Below are 18,559 nucleotides of genomic sequence, written 5' to 3' on the forward strand. Positions count from 1 at the left end.
CGCACACATCGTCATGTTGCACATAAGACAACATCTGTTTTGCAAATCCCTCCATGCTGCGGCTGTTGTTGTTGGTTTTGGCATAGAAGCCAATCCAGATATTCTTGAAAACTAAAGAGCGGCATGGGACACACAAATCAAATCTGAACAGTTGCGATGCACAACGTGGACAGTCAATAATTTTAGATCGGATTCCAAGCGGATACACAGATAATCAGATTTGGACTGAGAGTGTGAACAGAGCCTTAGAATCAGATACAAATGCTCTTGATAATATCTGATTCAATTTCAATTTGTCTGAATTCAATTCTGATTCATTTGAGTAAATTTGTCAGTTGTAAAGTCTTCATTCTTACATACAAATACTATCTCATTGCTTAGGCAGTGATTAATTGCATTATATTTATTCATTTATCAGACGTCTCTTTCGTCGTCTTTCCCAGCAAGCAAATTTTGTTTTTAAAAGACGTCTAATAGCCGTCAAAACACAGCCCTGACGTCTAGGCTAAAACAAGGCAAAATTCGGGCTGTCAGTGAAAACTGAATAGACGTCTAACAATAGCCCAAGTATAGACGCACAGGCTACGCATAGAACATGTCAAAGAAATGAAACCAAACACCTTGCAATCACTGTTAACTTTGCTTAGGCTACATGATGGAATATCATACATCTTGCAAGTTATTTTGGAAAAAATTATATGTAACCAAATTCAAGGTTATTTTGGCTAGAAATGGGTTACTCAGAGTCGGACTATATCGGGTCTATAGTTAACCTAGATGGTGAAATGATGGCTATTGCTTGCTGTAGGAACCAACAATATTCATAGTACACTATGCCAGGTTTGAGGTATAAACAAGATTAGATCAGTTTCAAATTGGTAGCGTTTAGCCTATTTTAACCACTATTTTTTTTTTTTTTTTTTTTTAAATCATGCATTCGTGAATCAGACTACACTGGTTGTGTTTCATGGTTTCAAATGGAGATTGCGAAAACAAACTCTTGTTTTTTGGACCAAATTTTCAAACCTCATGTGAAAACAGTATAAATCAATTGTGTAACTTGGCAAAAGGCTGGAAATTTTTAATTTACAAACAGAGTTGCACCACAGACATAAGATGGTTGATGGCCTGATGCCCTGCAGTGCCAGAGAAACCCGAATCCTGCCCCCGAATTACACAACAACTTCTGTGCGGTTAAAGGGATATTTCACCACTGGAAAGATGAATGTGTATTTGAATGGGGTCATTTGTGTAGTAGAAATGTGAAATTATTTTAGAAGTTCTAGACTGAGAAAAGCCAGAAAATGTATTTTTGGCTCATGTGGGTGAAAGACAACAACTCCCAGAATGCACTTGCTTCGCTGCCCTACGAGGACACTCCCAAGCCACGCCTCCCGGTTACAGAGGGCAGTATCGGAAGAAATGATACAACTAGGCTACTAGTCGACTCGAAACTGAAAAGACGGCGTTTTATCGTGAGATCCCCCTATGGGCGGGTTGAACACATGCGGAACGAGCTCCTCCTACTGGCTGTAGTCTCTCGCCTCTGGACAAAAAAGCCTCAGATGACGATAAATGACGACTTTTGCATCATCTGAGGGTTTTTTCCAGACACACAATACAGAAATCTCTCGTCTCAGGAGGACATGAGGGAGGGAAGCACGGTCACTCGAAAATACTACCGGGTTTCTACTGATACAAAGTTTAATGCTAATTGGTGAAGTATCCCTTTAAGAGTCACGCTGTTTACCACAACAAAACTTTCCCGCTGTAAACCCCACCGACAGCACTAATCAACTGATCCTGGGTGCAAAATCAAAGCGTTTGAGCAAAGCTCAAAAGACTTATAAAAAAGCCTTAAAAATATCAGACACGCCTCTGATTAAAATCACAATAACACAGGGATGTGCTCATAGCATCGTGGGAGAGGTAGCGTGTGTGTGTGTGTGTGTGTGTGTGTGTGTGTGTGTGTGTGTGTGTGTGTGTGTGTGTGTGTGTGTGTGTGTGTGTGTGTGTGTGTGAGAGAGAGATATAATAATGCAGAAAAAGAGAGTTATGAGAACGTGCTGGAAAATATCTCTCCGATTTCATAGAAAACGCTTCCAGCCATTGGAAAGCTCTCAGCTGACATCATCCTAGCAAAAACTCAACCCATGGAGCACAAATTTCCAAAGTCTTAAAGTCCAAAGTGTGTTAATAAAGATCATATTTGACGCTAATGCATATGGAGGATTCAACGTCCAGATATCCTCACTCATGATACAGGCGGCTAATCGGCCTCATGTGGTTTTCAAAGACCAGTTCTGTGTCTGGTTTGTGTATTTTAAATTTCCTAGTCTGATTCTGAGACTGTAGAATTGCCCCCACAGACATGGATTATTACACCAGATAAGTACAATTGCCTCTGAGGTCAAATTAACAAGCCTCACATTGAACGCAGCAACCATTTTTCCTGTAATCTCCAGTCTTATCTAAGAGGGAAATGAAAACTGTAGACCCCGTTCGTCGCTCGACGACTCTTGTCCAGTAATGTAACAAATGCAATTACATCCTCATTTCCCCAGCAAAGAAATTAACCAGGAGAATTTTGCCAGAGATTTTGCAGAGACTCCCCCTCCCCTAAAGTTCATTTCCCATGACCTCCACATGTGTCCAAGAGCGTTTCTCAGCTCTGCTCTGCAGGCAGGAAATGCACCGAGGTCAAAGGTCGAGGCAATGCCTGCGACAACAGAGACTTTAATTACAGTCAGACTGTCTTGTAAACAAGCACACAATCTTCACTCATAAACAGTCTACAGTGACAGATCACACAAATGTCAATCCTGCCCAATGCATTGCATTCATACATTTATTTCCAGCTACTGTACATATAATCGCTTATAACTCACATTATGCATGTGCAATAAACTGCTTGAAAACTGGAAAAAAAATTAAAAAAAATGAAAAGTACTACCCTTTTCCCCTATTCTCCTCATTCCACATAATCTTTAAATCCACAATACGGAAGAATAAACAAACATGCATTAGTATTACTATCTTTCATGACACTTTCCTACAGACTCAAATATCCACACTTACTGTACAACTGGATAATTTCTACAATGCTTGTAATACAAATGTTTTAATCGTTAATCAATTTATAGTTCTTCCTGTGTCTTCACATAATATCCGCAGAATATCTTTTACTAACAAAAGCTAGTTGTCGACATCATCCTCAAGGAAGTGACATCATCATGTTGATGGGAAAACAACAGCACAAACATATTTGATAATATTAAAAATCTGTATGATGTCAAAACTTTAAAGGAACCTCTTAACCTAAACTGATTGCTAAGCATTGTAATAACGGAAATAAGTTATAAAATCGAAGATTTCGAGACAAACAAGCATATTCAAAGTGCAAGACATACTGTATAACACAACTGCTCGAAACAGATGAAACCCAGAGTTAAGGAGTAAATCTTTTAGTGCTTACGGTGTACCTTCGGTCAGGCGGTCGGCTGTGCGCTTTGCCATCCATCCCTGCCGCGGCCTGCATGGCTCTGAAATCCCTGGCACTGAAGAACAGAGAGCAAATATACTCACTCGTGGCACAGTGACTATAAAGTGAGTGCTGACAGAATAAGAGGTTAAACTCGACGAGTCAGTTTTGCAGAAGGTGGTTCTTCATACCAGATAGTCAATAGTGGGCATGGTTCCCTTGTTGAAAAAACAAACATCTTCATTTTACACCAGACTAGCTGGTTTGCTGCTCTCCCAACAAGGCTGGTCTATGGGCTGGGTTAAGAAGGGCCACTTTTAAAATGGTCAACCTTGAAGACCAGCTTAAACCACTCAGGACCAGCTTAGGAAGATTTTTATTTTATTTTTTATTTCAGAAGGGTGTGTAGAGGTGTGTTCCCAGGGAGGGAGGAAGGATCTTTACTGGCTGTCACAAGGCACTTTTATTTAACGAGCAAGCAAAAATTATTAGTCTAGTGATGTGGTTCAAACGTGACTATGGGTTCGAATCCTCAACATAATAGTTTTAATCTAATTTGATTTTATCAATAAATTCCACTAGAAACAAACCTTGTTGTATTATTTTAATTTAATACTGTGAAGCTGCTTTGATACAATCTGTATTGTGAAAAGCGCTATACAAATATACTTGACTTGACTTGACTTGACTTTTATTTATTATACCAAAAACTTGCAAATTAACTAATCAGACAGCCAGTGATTCTCCTGCAGCTTTGTCTTATGGAAAATAACATTTTGAGAACTAATTTTGTATTCAACAGGCAGGAGGAAACAGTGCGCTTTTGCTGGCTTGTCAACTGTCAAGAAAATGTCAAAAACATCATCATGCAGTTCAAAGACCTACAATAGTTTTTCGGGGAGGAAAAAAACTATAATGGTAAAAAAAAACTACAATAAAACTATTTCATAAAAAATACCTCTAAAAATGGTTGAAAAAATGAATTAGTTTTTTAACAAATTAGCCGGTGTGATTGTGTTCAAGACTACACAAGTTCGAATCCCGTCTCAACATACTTTTTTTTTTACTAGCAAAACAAAAAATAAACTTAACAGTAAGTCATCACTAAGAAGCAATTTTGTATCCATAATTCATTTTGTGGTTCACGAATAAAACAGTCATAATAGTTTGAATGAGAATGACGCATTGAACGTAACGTTACCTTGATCGCCGTTGAAGTTTCGCGCGGCTGTCAACTGTCATCAGTCTCGTCAAAACACCATCATCAACAACAACTTCACCACGTTTTGGAGCGTTTCTGCTGACTTAAAGCACTCCTTCTCGGTCCCTGCATCACTTCTGTCCCGTTACCCCCTTAAAATTCTGCAACTCCCACCATATTTTCCAGAGTCCTCCCCCTGTCAACAGACGCTCCTCTGTTCCTATTTAACCGAGGGAAGACGGCAGCTTCGCATATTCAAGTCATGACACGATGAGTTACAGTTGCTCCTATCTTCACGCTAGATTAATCGACTGGTCACACTCCGGATTTACACATTTGCATGTCGCCCCCGACAAGAAAAGTCACAACAAAGCAGTGAATGTGCTCTAATCCTGTACAGTAATGCCATGCGAGAGATTAAAGTTTGTTTGAGGCGAGCCTTTCACAGTCTTCTCAAACTCTGCATGATTAATTCATAAATATCATTATGATTTAATAGTAAAATGTTGATTGACATGCCAATGGTGTAAAACTAAAGGTAGGCTACATTTGGTCATGGAGGATTTTAGATGGGCTAGGTACACTTGACGTGGCGAACCAAAACTGGTAAAATAGCGACATCTAGTGATAGAACTGCTGTATTACTTATTTTTCAGACGCCTTTACCAAAATTAAATTTGTCATTATTTACTCACCTTCATGTCGTTTTAAAGACGTAAGTTATGCTCATACATCTAAGGAGAGTTTCTGAAGAATATCCAATGAGAAAACTTTCATAAAACAATAGACATATTCTGGGTCTTTTGTCAGGAAGATTAAAAGAAAGAAAGAAGTGGCCTCGTGCTTTTAGCGTGGACCCTTTTCCAGACTGTGATGACGCGTTTCAGCATTGTGAATCCTGCAGTTATTTTTTTTTTTTTAATGTAGGCTATGTACATTTATAACATTATACTTTGTATTATATATTACCTTTGCATCAAATGACTACTAGGCCTAGTTAACGCTGCTGTGAGGGTGTTTCTTATAGCTACAGCGTCTGTGGGAGTGACAGTCAAATTATTGACGTCTTTCTGTCTTCTGACTGTTATCAATCTCTCTCAATTTTTTTCTTCCTTTTGAAAGTTGTGAAAACACTATTTTGGAGTTTTTCTTTTGCTATTTCAGCAAATGGGAACACGAAAAGTATATTAATGTAGTCTCTCATTCACGACTTCCGCTTCTGAGAAAACCGGAAATCTGAAAAGTGTCAATATTTTTCAGATTAACAGTTGTTGTCATTGTGTTTAAGCAAGCATTTATGTAGAATACAGGAGTTTATAAACAAAGAGGTCGTCAAAATACACTATTCTGAGGAAATATCGATATGTTTACGTACTATTCACAAAGTAGCGAAATTGGGGTCGACATGAAGTCTCAATTTAATTCCTTGAATTTCAAGTCATTTTGTTTGCGAGTCAAGTTTCGTGTATGTCCGGTTAACCAAAGCACACCACACTTCCCACACACTAACTAGATTATTTGACCAATTCAATTAAACCCAACTAGGCTACAGACAAACATCACGGGAGGATTTTCTTTTTCTAAAAGTCACCATGAACATTTCCATAACATCCTGAGGAGACAGCTTACATATGTTTGGATAAATTGAGTAATATTTTGTCTTGAGACTAATTTTTTGTGTTCAACAAAAGAAATAAACTCATACAGAGGGTGAGGAATTTTCTTTTTTGGATTAACCATTCCTTTAAAATAATAATAAAACATTTAAAAAAATAATGTAATAAAAATCAATTCAACGACATTATAGTGACTGAAATCAATAAACACCTCCACATAACTTGCAAATATGTAGCTTTTCTGTTCTTGTTTTTGTTTTTTACAGTGTTTATAAAACTGATTGATTTAAGCAGAGTGTAGGCCTTAATTTCTTTCTCCATTGCATTAATTCAAACTGACCCTAACGTTCAGCTAAAGTTCAAAGAGGGAAAGATTATCAGTGAATAAACTTAAATTTGGGTCTGTTCCTTATAGTAAAGCTACTGTGTGGGTTCAAAGAACATATGCAACTTAAAATTAGTGGTGGGTATGCAAGAAGGTAGACCTGCATTGAAAACATATATATTGTGTAGCCTCGTTATGATGTAATTTCTTTAATACAACAATTGTACCAACAATATATCACTAGAAAACAGCATCTAATAAGATTCCAGTAAAATTGATTTCAGTCAGAAAGTGCTGGCGTTCTGTGTGGTGTTAATAAACTGCAGCGCACTGGGTGAAGTGGTGTTGGAGACGGTACAGTAGAACATCTCTGCTCCGTGTGAACAGTCCTGAGGGAAGAGCACCATCATGACTAAGCCGATTATCATTACACAAACACCCGCTGCCAGGATGATGCTGGGAATGAGGTTTTCCCCACGAAACCAGCGGTCATCCGAGAGCTTCAGAAAGCAGGCGGCGGGGAAGATGAACATGAGAGGTATAGCACTCAAAACACCCTGAAAAACATTTACAGACATCTCTGAATGTGACTGACCGGCAACATCAACTACTGTTGCTAACCACATATCTTGTTGTTAATGAATTAACGGGAAATCTCACATTTAGTTCCAGTACAATACCCAGACAGTCATAAGAGAGGGATATGGCAGTCGCTGCTGATATGATCACCAAGGTAATGATGAAATGGGCGATGTTACTGAGTTCTCCTTTAAAAAAGACATTGGAGATCACCTGGACACCATCAAGAAAGGACCAAATTTAAAGTTAGACAAATACTAAAACAATCAAATTAAGTATGTCACACTTTAAAACTAATTTTAAACATTGCATGCGGCCATTAAAGAGTCAGGATGACTGTAATGTCATACAGAAAGCTTTGACGATATGTTGCAAATAATGATTTTAAATGCTTTTTAACTTAACTTTTTTAATGAATTATAAAAATAGTTAAAATCAGAATACTATAAAAAAAACAATTGTCATAAGAACCAGTGTTATTTTTGAGTAATTGAGATACTATTATATTTTTTATAAAAAAAAAATATTCGTTTTTAATTATGTTCCATTTTCATTAAATTTTTAGTTAAAGTTTTAGTACTTTTTTTTTGTTGTTTTTTACAATCAACTACATCAGGTTAAACTGAAAATAATAAATAAACTAACTGATATATATGTAGTGAAATAAAATTATTTTATTTTATTTCACTTCATTTTTATTGTATTTTATGGTTTTAGTTTTTTTTTTTTAGGTTTTATAGTTTTAGTTTCAGTTAACTATAATAACCCTGCTACGAACATTCAAATAGTTTGGTATTTAAGTTTATAAATTTGACTTTTTTTTTTAAATTGATTTCGTCAAAGAATCACTGTCCCCAATACTGATGTCATTCCCATCACAAGTAATGTAGAGAACAATATATATTTGGTTATGATGGAAAATCAACTTGAAGGTTGATCAAGGCCATGGTCAGATCTTCCCTTCAGGACGTGATACATGTTTTAACATTAAGAATTTAGTAGTCAAAAGTTCCCCTAGCTGAAGATTCACCCATATAAAAAGCTTCACAATTATCTCACCTCACGGGTTACAAAGCACTCCAGAGGGAACGTGGTGATTATACTGACACCGTAGCAGAACCGACCGAATGTAGCCAAGTTATCATTCCTGCAGTAGTTCTCAAATATATCACCTTGGACGAGAAACACAACAGGAAAACATGTAATCGTGTTCAGGTCCATTCAGTGCATTGTGTACCGAATAACACAGATTTATCAAAGTAATAGGTGCAGATATTGATTTACAGTAATTTACCTTGTGTATAACCAGTAAAAGTTGCATAACCAGCAGCTGCAAAGACAGCACTGACCAGTACAGCTGAGCCCACAGATACATGCGTGACAAGAGACCAGCTGCTCAACGTGGGCTCCTGCAGCGACCCGTAGATCATAAAGCTGTTATGGTGGCAGATAAAAGCTGAAAAGTTTTTCAATTGAAAACGTTATTGTATTTGGAGAATGCTCATCTCTGACGCACACTGATGGAGAAAAGTGTATATCACTGGAAGTAAAACCTCACCGAAAGACATGACAGCGACTGCCTGAATTGCATTCCACCGTGCAAACACCCATGCATCATCTGACGCAGGTCTGTGGACAAAAAAAATGTACGTAAACACATAAAGCTAGGAATTAATTGCATAAATAATTGTTAATGTTTGTGCATGCCCATGCAAATGTCACTGCCATGCTGCTAGGGGGGTTTGAATAGTTATTTTTTTAAGCATGCCAAAACGAATCAAGAATGTCATATTCCCAAGTCTCCATAATAATACCAGAAAACAGTATTATAGTGATTTTTTTTTTGGCTGTTTAATCATCCGCTATAGGGGAGCATCACAAAACGTGTATTGTTTCACTGGAGCGTGTCACTATATGCCTTGTTGCACAAAGGCCAAAATATGATGGGAAAATCAAATAAAAAATTAAATAAACCCAATGAATAGAGCACATTGAGATCCTTTCTCAGAGAAATGAGTGTTTAAACGGGTAAATCATTATCCTGAACTGCGGTCAGCAAACATGAGCATATGGTGGACGGTGTGAATGAATGCACACAGACGGGAAGAGGGATTTTATACATCTGTGGTCCTAGTGTCGCGGCTCTCACGACCACTGTGATGAGGATGGCAAAAGTCAAGAGCATGGACAATAAAGATACCTGGAAAAGAGCAGGGAGAGAGTTCATTATTGTCAATTTAAAGGTTTAAATTCTGTAATACTTTCCCCGTAAGACTTTCATATTTACAGAACACAAATGAAGATCTTTTTAATAAAATCGGAGAGCTTTCTGTCCCTATGCAACTACCACTTTCAAGCCCCAGAAAGGTAGCAAAGTCATCATTTAAGTAACCCATGTGACACAAGTGCTTTGTTTGTGCAAAAAAATAAATAATACAATTTAGCACTTTCATTACAAAATATTAATCTCCAACCAGAACACCACGGTGCATGCATGCTGTGTTGATGTGAGAGGAGACGTTGTTGCGTGAACATGCGTTGAAGATTAATGTTGTGTAAATGAAGTGGTAAATTATGTTTTTTTGATAGTGGTAGTTGCATAGGTTGTCAATGGAGGGACAGAAAGCGCTCCAATTTCATCAGCAGCGCGGGAAGGAAGGATTTGAACAGAGAGATACGAAGCGCGGCAGGTTTTGGATTGCATAAAATAATAAAAGAAACCAACAAATACAGGGCAAAAGAAGTGGTAGACAGCAGAAGAGGGGATTGGGATGATTTTTAATGAAACTTGGGAAGCGGATGGCCGTTAATCTTTCACGAATCTAAGCATGTAGTGTGTGCATGTGTATGTGCCTATGAATGCGTGCATGTGTGCATGTATGAAAAAAAGTGTCCTAAATGAAAACTGTGCAACCCAATGTCACAAAAAAGACTTCATTTTTCAACTTTAAAGTGTTAGTTTCTTTTGTTCATGATTTTTTCTGTTTTTTTTTCTAAATTAAAATCAGTAAATTTATTCTCGGTTTTTTTTTTTGTGTCTATTTAAATTCTATTTACAAACTCACCACACACAATAATGGTCAATAACTGTAATTTGTTGAAAGCTAATCTTTTTCTGAAAAAAAAAAGACACCTTGCACATTAAGATAGCACATTGTTTTAGAATTGTACAGTCAAATGAATCTAAATATGTGAAAAACACCTATTTTAGCTTCAGGTTCTAAAGGGTTAAAGGAATAGTTCACCCCAAAATATGAATGTTATCCAAACTCATATGATGTTACTTTTCTGTGGAGCACAACAATGCCCTGGATTCAAATACATCAGAATGTAGCATATGGACTATTCTTATAAAACTATATATAGTTGTGCTTTTTTTGTCCATTTTAGAGCCTGACGTAGGTAATCAGACATGGTCACTATGAAATGCTGTTGTATGAAAAAATTGTCCTTTTGTGTTCCACAGAAATACAACAAAATACAGGTTGAAAAGACATGAGTGAGTAAATAACAGGCGAATAACAGATATTTGAAAATGAAATATTCCTTTAAAGCTACAGATCACAAGTGATTATATATAAAAAATAAATAAAAAAAAACACAGTGAATAGTTGGCAATACTCAACCTTTCCCAGCTTTGCTATATCTTTATAGAGAGACAGGGGCAGTGTGAATAGAAGAGTGGACATCAGAATTACAAAATGTCTCTCTGTAAGAATGTTTCCGGGACCAACTGGAAAAAACAAAGAGCACAAAAACAAGTGTTAAGTTTCTGCTTTTATCAATGCGTTCACAGAGGAAAAACTGAGACAATTTTTTGGAGGTGTCCTTTCAAAACACGGACACAAGACATTTAGAGCCAAGATGAATTTATCATGCTTTTATTATACTATGAAAACAAGATCAAGTAAAAAAAGATCACTAATTAAAATCAAGCAGAATAACAGTTGCTATAAAAACCTGAAATATTAACACAAAATCATCCACATTTGCATGTCAATAATGCCTATTCATGCCTATAAGGCACATGAATGAGGAATGCTATGCCATCGGGTGCCCGTTTTCCACAAGTTGGTATGATTCCTTAGGGTCGTCATGTAAAGTTTGTAACATACTTTGGTTAAAATTCCTCAATGGTTGTGTAAAACACCCTTTTTACTTCCTCAAAAACCGCTCTGTTCACAACGACTTATTCGGTGCATGTCTCTTTAAATTGATTTTTTTCATTGTATGGTGGTTGTGTCCACACATTTATATGCAAACACCATATAAAAGTGAATTTTGCATCCGATGACCCCTTTAAAAATGTAAATGTACCAGCTCACCTCCTTGGATCCTCATAAACACTTTGGTCAGCGTATCACCTGTGATGATGTTGTAGCTGATCATTGCTATATGTGGGACACAATAAAGGCAATCATATTCTTCTAAATGTCACTTCACCTCACAATATAAATACAACAAAAGGCCATTAGGACAGATGTCTGTGATTACCGATGAATGGGTAAAGAAACTGCAGAGCTGACACGATCAAATATCCTATCTGGCCAAATGTGCTTTGAACCAGAGACTGATAACTGTGAGTCCCAGACAGATTCCCTCCTCTTACCAGCAGAATGATGGAGTAATCTGCAGAAAGAAAGAAAAATCGAATCAAGTCATGATGGGCTATATATATATATATACAGTACCAGTCAAAAGTTTGGAAACATTACTATTTTTAAAGTTTTTGAAAGAAGTCTCTTATGCTCATCAAGCCTGCAGTAAAAAAAAAAAAAAAACAAACAGTAATATTATGAAATATTATTACAATTTAAAATAATGGTTCTCTTTTTTAATATATTTTAAAATGTAATTTATTTTTGTGATGCAAAGCTGAATTTTGATCAGCAAGTACTCCAGTCTTTGGTGTCTTATGATCCTTCAGAAATCATTCTAATATGATGATTTGATACTCAGGTATTATCAGTGATGGAAACAGTTGTGCTGTTTAATATATTTTTTTGGAATACTTTTTTCAGGATTCATTGATGAGTAAAACGTTAACAGCATTTATTCATAAAAACAGCATTTATTCATAATAAAAACATTTCTAACAATATAAATCGTTACCATCACCTTTTATCAATTTAACGCATTCTTGTTGAATTAAAGTACTAATTTCTTTAAAAAAAAAATAGTTATTGTTCCCAAACTTTTGAACGGTAGTGTATATTGTTACAAAAGATTTCTATTCTAAATAAATACAGTTCTTTTTAACTTTTTATTCATCAAATAATCCTGAAAAAAGTATCTCAGGTTATAAAAAAATATTAAGCAGCACAACTGTTTCCAACATTGATCATAAATCAGCATATTAGAATGATTTCTGAAGACACCAAAGACTGGAGTACTTGCTGATCAAAATTCAGCTTTGCATCACAAAAATAAATTACATTTTAAAGTATATTAAAAAAGAGAACCATTATTTTAAATTGTAATAATATATCATAATATTACTGTTGGTTTTTTTTTTTTTTTTTTTTTTTTTAACTGCAGGCTTGATGAGCATAAGAGACTTCTTTCAAAAACATTAAAAATAGTAATGTTTCCAAACTTTTGACTGGTACTGTATATATATATATATATATATATATATATATATATACATACATACACACATACAGGCAAACTATCCCCTCAACTTTATTATAGGCTTTCTTTGTAACCAGTGCATGCAAGTATTTAAAAGAAAAAACACGGTAACACTTTATTTTGATAGTCCACTTTAGACTTTTTACTAACTGTAAGTAACTTTGCAACTACATGTCAACAAATTGTCAATAGAGTATTAGTAGACTGTGCTTAATATCTGATAACACTTTATTTTGATGGTCCACCAAAAGATATTCTACTGACTATAAGTAACTTGGCAATTACAAATCAACTTATTCTACTAACCGAACCCTAACCCCTAACCATAACCTAACAGTCTACTCTAATGAGAGTTAGCTGACATGTAGTTGCAAAGTTACTTATAGTTAGTAGAACGTCTAAAGTGTACTATTGAAATAAAGTGGAACCCAAAACACATTATTGTCATCGAGATGCATACCTGTACCACAGGGAATGAACATTTGCAGTGCATACCTGTGATGAAGGCAACCAGAAAAAGCAGCAGAAGACCCATTGGGAGACCAGCCTGACTCAAAGAATATGGCAAACCTAGATGAATGAAACCAAGAGACCAGAGATGTGGAGGACTTGTTGAACACTATAACCTGGTCAACACATTTTTTGCAGCCAAATATTTCAAGGTTTGTATCTACATAAAAGATGACTTAAAATAAACCCATCCATTAACATATTCACATAAATGTGATAACTAGTCCCAGTCTCCTCTACAGGGTAGTGGGAAAGATCAGCTGACTAGCTGTGTTTTCCCTCTCTGATAAGGCAGGTGATCGAGCACAGAAATAGCTACCGCCAAGAATGCATATATGCATCCAAATGTATACATGTATACAGCATTATAATGCTGACCTTTTCTGGACCTTATATCATCATTGAACCAGAAAAAAAAAAAGTGTTTTTTTTTTTCTTTTTTTTTTCCGGCAGCAGAAGCACGTGAACTGACTGGGGCTGTTCAGTAGTCATATGATCCCGTACCGCGTGGAATCTAAGCCAGTTCTCACTTCTACTGACCTATTAAAATATGCACAAATGTGAGAAAATAATGAACATAAATGCATCCAAACCATTAAGCATGCTTTTGATTTAGATATCTTATAAAGATATTGTATTAACTATATCTATGAATATTCAGCTTTGTTTAAAAGTAATTAGACAAGACATAAAAAAAAAAATCTAAACTGTTAACCAAGAGTCGTCAAAACTACGAAAGTATGGGAATTATTTAGAGATGAACATTTTTTAAACAAATCAGATTTATATTTTTTCAGATTTACACAATTTCTATATTTTAGATACTAAACTATTCGCTAGACATGCTCTTAATGAGACGCTTTCTAAACACTTCAGGAGTTCACATGCATGTATGGCTGGCTTTTATATATGCTCCAACTCATCAATTAATAATGTTAGCTTTGTAACAACATCTATATAAATACAATTTATGGTAACACTTTAGTTTAGGGTCCAATTCTCACTGTTATGTTGAGTATTAGCATTACTAGGATATTGGCTGTTTATTAGTATATTAATGCCTTATTTTGCATGACCATGTTCTACATCCCTTAATCCCAATACCTAAATTTAACAACTACCTTACTATTAATAAGCAGTAATTAGGAGTTTATTGAGGCAAAAGTGACCCAATTTGTCAACAAGTTATTAAGATCAAGAGGAAAATATATTGGATTATATGCATCTAAACTTTTGACTGGTAGTGCCTGTCTGCATTTATTACATTGATATTATTATTTTGTAGAAGCATTAACAACAAAATATTACCTATAATTCCGGATCCTATAATGGAATTGATGAAATTAAATGAGGCAGAAGATATTGAGCTAGATCCACTTTTCCCCGTGTCCTTATCTGAGGACAACAAACAATCCCTGTCATCCTCCATCTGAAAAGACAAAAACTCACATCAGGAGCATGTTCAGTTTATCTCAGATTTATGATTATTCATCAGTCAGCAAATAATGTGCAAACTCACCTGTTGAACTGTGCCACCTTTCTCTCTTTTGTGGTTTTCCATTTAAAACAATCCTTCTGTGATGAACTAGATGGATGTTCTACCATGTCATGGAGTAAAAGTGCTCCACCTCATTCAGTCAGTCCGCCCACAGAAAAAAAATACGACCCTTTTTGCGTTTAAACATCAGCCACAGGCTGTCGGAAAAGCTGTTTCTGCATGAATAACTTAATCTGTGTTTGACACACAAAGCCTGTTAAACCGTATTATAGCTGTTGGCCAAACATTTGCTCAACAGTCTCACTTTCTTGTGAAATAGTGGAAAGTGGCTGCACTTAAGAAAGATAGATAGATAGATAGATAGATAGATAGATAGATAGATAGATAGATAGATAGATAGATAGATAGATAGATAGATAGATAGATAGATAGATAGATAGATAGATAGATAGATAGATAGATAGATAGATAGATAGATAGACTCACAAAAGACAGATAGACAGATAGATAGATAGATAGATAGATAGATAGATAGATAGATAGATAGATAGATAGATAGATAGATAGATAGATAGATAGATAGATAGATAGATAGATAGATAGATAGATAGATAGATAGATAGATAGATAGATAGATAGATAGATGAACAGACAGATTAACAGACAGGCAGACAGACAGATAGATGAACAGACTGACAGACAGACAGATAGATAGATAGATAGATAGATAGATAGATAGATAGATAGATAGATAGATAGATAGATAGATAGATAGATAGATAGATAGATAGATAGATAGATAGATAGATAGATAGATAGATAGATAGATAGATAGATAGATAGATAGATAGATAGATGAACAGACAGATTAACAGACAGGCAGACAGACAGATAGATGAACAGACAGACAGACAGACAGACAGACAGACAGACAGACAGACAGATAGATAGATAGATAGATAGATAGATAGATAGATAGATAGATAGATAGATAGATAGATAGATAGATAGATAGATAGATAGATAGATAGATAGATAGATAGATATTATGTTGAACATTAAAGATACTCAAACAAATATGGATGCACGTAAGCTGTAACCATACACCATATGTGCTGTAGTTTCCACAGACTCACAGTGTTTAGGTGTGCATGTGTTTGTGTCCTGCAGACGGTCTGGTGCTGAGCAAACACCTGTGACGTCTGAACCTTCAGCAAGTCCACACTCTTCATGAGCGCAAAACCAAAAACTAGATCAGTATTCAGTATTTTATTTTATATTATACATTGTGACATTATTGAAGTTTACCAGGGTTTAACGGTAAAACAACTGAATGCATGTTTCTCAACTATATTAAAATACGCTTCTGCTTCAAAAGTGAAATCGAAATTATTCTTGAATATAATATAGGGCCTATTAGTGGAAGTAGCACTTTTTGCTGGAGCATCAGTAACTCAGTGGTTGTTTGTGCTAGATCTCTCAAAGTGTGATACACGACAGCCACATTTGTCTACTACGAATACAACTCACTACTACACATTTACAGATTATGTGAGTTGATGTCAAACACAAAGAGTTTCGTTGTTACATGATCCTACCCTACTATTGGGGAGATTTGTATCACTATCCGGGGGGTAAATGTGGCAGAGATAATTTGCTAAAATAAAGGCATCTTTAAGCTGCTCTGTGCCTGCTCAACATTTTGTGTAAATATGCAATTTTCAGCATAAAAGCCAGACTAAATTATGCCAGCTCTGACACACTTCAGCCCTAGTATCAAAGTATAGTTACAATTACTGTGTAAATGCATTTATGCCACCACTGAGACGAAGTAATCAGCCTGTGTAACATTTAGGAAGCTCTTCTGTACCACCTTTGCAGTGCAAATTTTACATAAGATCCTATCTAATGTATGCAAGAACTTTATAATAGAACCAAGGATAATACATTTTGAATAAAGTAAACCATTTAAAGTTACAAAAAACGTTTTTGTATTTCTTTTAGAACTTTAAACTTAGCACAAAACAATTGCTGTGTGTGTGTGCGTGTGTGTGTGTGTGTGTGTGTGTGTACTGTATTCCTGTCACATAAGGGTTCAGTCACACAGCGTGAGAGAGACAGAGAGAGAGAGAGAGAGAGAGAGAGAGGGAGAGGGAGAGGGAGAGTGAGAGTGAGAGAGTGAGAGAGAGAGAGAGAGAGAGAGAGAGAGAGAGAGAGAGAGAGAGAGAGAGAGAGATTACATGTGTGTGAATTACCCGAGTCTCTCAACAGTGTTCGGCAGCAGCGTCTCTACTAATAGCGAAACTGTAAGTTTAACTGCTTCAAGATCAGCGCCGTTATTACCTCGCTAGAGAGAAACGTCATTGTTGTCCAAGTTTTTAAACTATTTTACTGATAAAATCAGCAGAGCAGCGCTTACAAAACGTTTCTGTGCGAGTGTGTGTTCGTTCAGTCACCAGATACATTGCATTCCACCTATTTTTATGTGAATTTTGGGATATCGCATAAAAAAAGCTGGATGGATTCTCACATCAATTCTAAATGTTTTTAACTACGATGGATTTTTTTTTTTTATGTACAGATCTGTGATAATGATTGGAAAGAGGCATGGTTAAATCCATATAAATGTTGTATGTTGAATAAAGTTAAAGAGGTACACTTTAAAATACTTCACAAAATCTACCCATCTCAAGCTTCCTTATCAAAATCGATGGACATTGGCAACAACTGCACTTTTATACACGAGGAAGACTTGGCTCATTTGTTGTACAACTGTGATTTATCTTTACATTTTTGGTCTGATGTTAGTTCTTTTCTATTTGCTGCAAGAAATGTTAATTATAAATTATTTCTAAAAGATGTTATGTTCTTATACACACAGAAGCAAATTGTTTGAATATGTTGTGAACTCTCTCTCGCTCTCTTTATCCTTCAGAATGTTTGTGGCAATGTAATATCTATCATTTGAAGCATTCTTGCTTGACTGTATGTTGAAACCTGTTATAAGATTTAGTTCAATAAAACAACAAACTGTGTGTTACAACTGACCCCATGTTACTAACTCCCCAATCGTCCCTAAATTTCTTTACAAAACTAAAAAAAAAGTGTAATGGATGTTTAATGCATGTGTGGGTAAACCAGTGAAAGAAAACCAGACAAAACTGAATTTCTGCCAGCCATGCACTATTTTTTTTAACAAATGTAAATTTCCTAAAAAAGAGAGAGAGGTTTAATCCACTAGGTGTCGCCATTCGTCTTCGCTGACCTCTCTCTGAACAGTGTGTGACTGACAAGTCAACTTGAAGTTATTGTGAAATTGATTAAAACCTTCAAACTTTCTTTACTCAACTAGTACAAAATTGTATGAAACCTTAACTCAAGTTCAAAAGTTTGTAGTAAGCAATCCAAAATAATCTATTAAAATGTTGTCTGTGGTATGATGATTTTAAAGAAACACTACAAGTTGCTTCTTAGAAAGCGACTTATAAATGAGAACAATCGATCCTTTTTTCATGTTTCCGGGTTCAAAAGTCGTCATAGTTGGGTAAACTTTTATAGTGGTGAATGGGAGACTACCATACAACATATTTTTCGTGTTCCCATTTGAAAGAAAAACTCCACGATATGTTTTGGCAACTTTCAAAAGAGGAAAATAATAGAGAGATTGATAGGCTAACGGCACTCAGAAGATAGCCTATGTCAACTTCACCTTCTC

At 35.7% G+C, this 18,559-nt stretch overlaps 2 protein-coding genes across 4 annotated transcripts in view; both read right to left on the minus strand.

Annotated features, from left to right (window-relative positions):
* The window catches only part of cobll1b (cordon-bleu WH2 repeat protein-like 1b), a 54,349-nt gene extending 49,358 nt beyond the window's left edge, over nucleotides 1-4,991 (minus strand). For 2 of the 3 annotated variants that reach the window (XM_084421696.1, XM_084421698.1), the window contains exons 1-2: nucleotides 4,683-4,991; nucleotides 3,483-3,557 (exon numbers count right to left, since the gene is read on the minus strand). In XM_084421696.1, coding sequence (XP_084277822.1) covers nucleotides 3,483-3,557; nucleotides 4,683-4,723 — 116 coding nt within the window. In that variant the 5' untranslated portion in view covers nucleotides 4,724-4,991. Of the gene's footprint in view, nucleotides 1-3,475; nucleotides 3,558-4,682 lie in introns of all 3 variants that reach the window. The other variant, XM_084421697.1, reaches the window with a different exon arrangement.
* A 1,794-nt stretch (nucleotides 4,992-6,785) lies between these two features.
* On the minus strand, nucleotides 6,786-14,949 carry slc38a11 (solute carrier family 38 member 11). The gene is made up of 12 exons (XM_084421000.1): nucleotides 14,866-14,949; nucleotides 14,655-14,775; nucleotides 13,332-13,406; nucleotides 11,697-11,831; nucleotides 11,528-11,593; nucleotides 10,829-10,935; nucleotides 9,323-9,402; nucleotides 8,761-8,831; nucleotides 8,497-8,658; nucleotides 8,262-8,374; nucleotides 7,284-7,415; nucleotides 6,786-7,180 (listed from the first exon to the last, which is right to left on the minus strand). Exons 1-12 carry the CDS (start codon nucleotides 14,905-14,907, stop codon nucleotides 6,908-6,910), a joined length of 1,377 nt encoding a protein of 458 aa, XP_084277126.1. The 5' UTR covers nucleotides 14,908-14,949; the 3' UTR covers nucleotides 6,786-6,907.
* Between the last annotated feature and the right edge of the window lie 3,610 nt (nucleotides 14,950-18,559).

This window comes from Rutilus rutilus (assembly GCF_951802725.1).
Source record: "Rutilus rutilus genome assembly, chromosome: 10".
Classification (NCBI taxonomy): Eukaryota; Metazoa; Chordata; class Actinopteri; order Cypriniformes; family Leuciscidae; genus Rutilus; species Rutilus rutilus.